Source organism: Hydractinia symbiolongicarpus, chromosome 7 (genome assembly GCF_029227915.1).
Source record: "Hydractinia symbiolongicarpus strain clone_291-10 chromosome 7, HSymV2.1, whole genome shotgun sequence".
In the NCBI taxonomy this organism is placed as follows: domain Eukaryota; kingdom Metazoa; phylum Cnidaria; class Hydrozoa; order Anthoathecata; family Hydractiniidae; genus Hydractinia; species Hydractinia symbiolongicarpus.
In genome coordinates, this window is record NC_079881.1 from 16705345 (window position 1) to 16709977 (window position 4633).

Here is a 4633-nt window from a genome sequence, read left to right on the forward strand (position 1 = left end):
TACAAGAAAAAAATGAAAAAGAAAATTACTGTGGTTTTCAATATTTCCATCTGCATCAAACATAAAACTTAATACATACATTAAATAAATAAATAACATAAATTACGGTAACTGATGTGGTCTTGTAACAAGTTTCTTCTATTTTTTATTCTCCTTGTCGTCTCCATGTCTTCGTCTAGCGTAAATTTTATAAGGATGTGGAGCGTGCGTCACTTTTGTCGTGCCATAGATACTCAGCTCCTCGTTTAAAGGTGAAGATTTGAAATGAAAGTGTTGTAATAAATTAGCCAGAAACAGAAATAGCTCTGTTTTACCTAACGATTGTCCTATACATTGTCTTGGACCACAGCTGAAGGCAAAGAAGTGTGTCCTCTCTGATAAAGGGATTAATTTCCCACTTTCATCCAAAAAGCGCTCTGGCTTGAAAATGAGGGGGTCATTGTAATTTTTTTCGTCGTGGTGGATCGACCAAATGTTAATCATGGTTGCTGTGCCTGTGAAAAGCAAGTTTTATGTAGTCATTGCATGGTATTTTACATAACAAGATGTTGCGCAATGAAAAGAAAAGAAGTTTTATTATAATTTGACACGAAAAAATTCGAGTTTAGTTTTTTTAAAGAATAATTAAAAAAGAATGACTAAAGGTAATGAGATTCAGTCTTATTTACAAATATAGTTTTTCCTTAAAAATAGGTAATAAATATGAAACAAGATGTTTATAATTAGGCAGTGAACCGGATTTGCAGTTAGGCTTAGGTTTTTTTTACCTTTTTGGATACGATAACCGTTAAGCTCTACATCTTCTCTAGCTTTGTGGAAAACACCAAAAGGCAAAGTTGATGCCAGTCTTAAGGTTTCTAAAACAACTGCTTGTATGTATGGTAGACTATCTTTGTCTTTGTATACCACTCGTGATCTTTCATTTGGCATGCCTAATACCTCATCCAACTCACAATGGCATTTGTGTTGTGTTTCCGGCCATTTCATTAAATACAACAACGCCCACATAAGAGTTGTTGAAACAGTCTCCACTCCGCCAAGAAACATGTCGAATATGTTCATTTCAATGTGATCACGTGAGAGAATATTTGATACATAACCCTGCCCTTCTGTCTCTTCTATGTCTGACCTTGCCTTAAGAAGTGCTTCTATGTAGTTTGTGACTTGACCACATTGATATGTGGAGATGGTATAGTCTAAAATATTTTTTAATACTTCATCTCTTTCACTTAATACCTTTATCATCCCTTTTAAATCTTTATTTGGCAAGTATCTAAGGATTGGGTAGAAGTTTATTAAAGAGAGTGTGACACCGGATTGCATCATGTAAAAGACGGCATTGCGTAGTTTTTGAAAACGCTCGTCTTCTTTGTCCAAGGACGTACCGAGCACAATTGAAGACATCACGTTGAAGCACGCCAACTCTACATCGTCATTCAAACTAAACATTTCGTTCTCTTTGTTCTCATTGAGAGTATTTATCAACGCATCGACCGAAGACATAATACGGTCCTCAAAACAAAATAAACCTTTCCCAAACATTGATAGTGCTGAATGTGCCATTCTTTTATGGAGAATCAATGCCTCTCCGTAATCACCGAATATAATATCTTTACATCCTCTTGAGTACAGCTTATCTCCAACATATAGTGGTAACCTATTGGCAAATTTCTTAGTTAGTGCCACCTTTTTAGCAAGCGTGATGTCAGTAATAACAATATACGGTATGTCAGTCATCCATAGCGTGAACATATCTCCGTATTGCTTTGAAAGTACGTCCATGGCTATATGAATGTCTTTTCGTAGCAAATGAAGGTTGCCTATGAGCGGCAATGGAAAAGGACCAGGGGGATAATTTTTTCTTTTTTTCCATGTTATAAAAATCCATGTTGTTAATGCTATAGTCACAGCTGCCAATATATATGCTGCCAGCATGACTAAAACAGAAAAAAGGAATGATTTTCAAAACAAGTCTTAATTATCCTAATTATCCCTATGGCGATATGTAATTACTTTCAAGGTATCTTAGAGATGCAGAGTCTTGGTTGAAGTAAATAATTTAAGTTACAGATCGTTATATCATAGTGAATCTTGCTGTCCATTTCTTCGAGCTACATGACAAAGCTAAGAGCTGATTGTAATCAAGGATTGATAAGAATACCAAAACAAAATACACTCTGTTGCTAAGTTGATATAAAGTTTGAAGCATAAGACATTTTGGTTACCAACATATCAATTATTTGATTAATTTTATTATCTCAGTTTGAGATGTATTAGGATACCCATTAAGTATAAAGGACAATAAATTCATAGCCAAGAAAACCGAACCTACAGTATGTAGAACAAACGGAAATATAATTTTCTCAGTTATTAAGAGAGGACTTTACGGTTAATTGTACGAACAGAATCAAATAGTTTACGTGACATTTTCGGATGAATTTGTTAATATCACTATCCAGTCAGCCAGGGACAACAAAACAACCAAACATGGCAACAAAAGGATTTAAAACGTTTATCATAGCATTTTGTGGATAAATTTACATGTCCTGGATCTATTAGGTAGCTAATACAAAAGGGAGATTCATGTAACATAGCTAATTCCTCTGTCCGTTTGCAATATTTGCCAAATGACATTTGACAAGTTCGCAATATGTACGTTCTTTTAAAAAAAAGTGCTTATAATTGCTTATTTTACCCTCTTGTGCATTATATTATGTCTGGAATTGTAGTGGTAAAATTAGAGTGAGTCCACTTCATCGACACGAATGATGGTAAATAACACGAAAATTAGTTTCGATTGGTGTATTAGCCTAATTAAGCAAGTAAACAAGTGAAATTGCTCTTTTCAAGCAGACGGTCATCAAGTAATAACTAAGCCATATTTTAGTTTGTTTTTTTTAAAAAAAAGCTCCTGTTGATACAGACCATGACTTATTTGTTTACGCGCGAAGCTTTAAAGTAGATAAAACTCCCAGCGTTTCTTAGTTAGCATGAATTCTAGTTTTATATTTGAGTTGAGCATGAATCCTTCTACAGGTATTCAAATCGCACAACAGGTAAAACGTGTTGGTACTGTAGACGTTGTGTTGTGTCCAAGTATCAGTCATAAGGTAAAACAAAATTTGTAACTTTTAGCAAGAAGAATTATCTTGCATTGCAGGAAGACAAACTTCGCACTTTTTGAGAAATGATACAGATAAAAAAGAAAGTCACAGAAAGCCAAAAAAAGTTTCCCAGTGAATATTCAGCTTATAGTCGTTTTTAGAGCACGCCAAACTAGTATCTCTCCCATAAACAAAAACTACGGACAGAAATTTTGTAGACGCGAGCAATAAATATCAAAGATTTTTTTGTTAACAACGAAATGGCTTGGTGGAAGTAGAAAAACATCATTGAGTCGAGATTAATTACTACTTGCTTTCGGAAAAAAACTTTCTGCATATTTATAACATAAACATTATAACTTTGACCAGATCTTTTTTTTCTGAAACAAAACTACGAATAAATTTTATGCCTGAAGCCAAATAACATTTCAATGGCCATATACTTGCGTCTTTTGCAACACTTACAATAAAATAAATCTTATTTTTACGTTTTTTTAATGAATATGTTTTGTTTATCAACTAAGCTTTTTCCATCGCTATGATCATCTTCTTCATAAAAATTTCTGCTCAAGCCAACCACTAATACTTCGCTTTGCAGTATGACTGAATTATATAATGTATATGAGCGTTTAACCTTCTTAACATAACGCGTTTTCTGTGCATAAAACATGCTTTTTATTTTATTCATTAAAATTGAAAATACATATCTGTTTTCTTACAGATTTTAAATAATATGAATCTGCCCTATCAACATCCGCTGTCTGTCTTTCACAGGGACGAACTTCGTGTTGAATATTTACGAAATATAAATGCTAAGGTACGGCTGGCGAATCTGTGATTTTCAAGAGAATAACGACTAACTAGTTGTTTATATCGCCCTCAATTTTTTAGGTATTTTTTATAGGGGAATAAAATAATTGCAGACGCATCAGGGACAGAAGTTCCCTGATGCGTCTGGTTTGGTTTTCAAGTTTGGTTTGCTAACATTGTTGTGATCGCGACTTTGAAAACCAATGGCGCTAAGCTATCACCTGTTAGCTTGTTACTGAAATACTCTAAATCTGAATATCTCTAAAAAGCTATGATATACATGTGTTAATTTATTTATTTTAGTGATATTAACCTGGTAAACATTTGAATAAATAATTTAAATTTCGTCCTTTGACGTGTTGTTTCGTGTTTGTTGTCAAATTGTAAAGTTGAATGTAAAAAGTAACTTCCTAATTTTTTATGATTGAAGGCAATTGTTGGCGTTTTAAACAAATTCAAGATATATTGCCATTAAAAGCATTGGTTTAAGTACTTGATAAAATTGACAAGAAAGATACATTTTTTATCAGTACTACTCCTGTAACGCCATGAAAAGCTTGGTATAAAATTCTATTACTTCAGTTCTTGAAAAGTTTCTGGTGGCCAGATAAATGTTAATTAACATATATTCCAGTTTTTACATAAAAAAAGCCAAATATTACCCAAAAGTCAGATTTTTCCGATTTCTAGGTAATATCTGAAAAAAACAGGAGATCAGG

At 33.4% G+C, this 4633-nt stretch overlaps 1 protein-coding gene across 1 annotated transcript; it reads right to left on the minus strand.

Annotated features, from left to right (window-relative positions):
• Window positions 1-2102, minus strand: LOC130648549 (steroid 17-alpha-hydroxylase/17,20 lyase-like). The gene is made up of 3 exons (XM_057454602.1): window positions 2069-2102; window positions 669-1937; window positions 1-509 (listed from the first exon to the last, which is right to left on the minus strand). Exons 1-3 carry the CDS (start codon window positions 2100-2102, stop codon window positions 139-141), a joined length of 1674 nt encoding a protein of 557 aa, XP_057310585.1. The 3' UTR covers window positions 1-138.
• Window positions 2103-4633: the final 2531 nt, after the last annotated feature.

Coding starts and splice junctions, on each gene's coding strand:
- LOC130648549 (XM_057454602.1), bottom strand. CDS start 2,102: ATGGACAGCAAGATTCACTATGATATAACGATCT. Junction 1,938..2,068: donor TCACTATGATATAACGATCT/GTAACTTAAATT, acceptor TTTCTGTTTTAG/TCATGCTGGCAGCATATATA. Junction 510..668: donor TTTAAGGAAAAACTATATTT/GTAAATAAGACT, acceptor TGACTACATAAA/ACTTGCTTTTCACAGGCACA.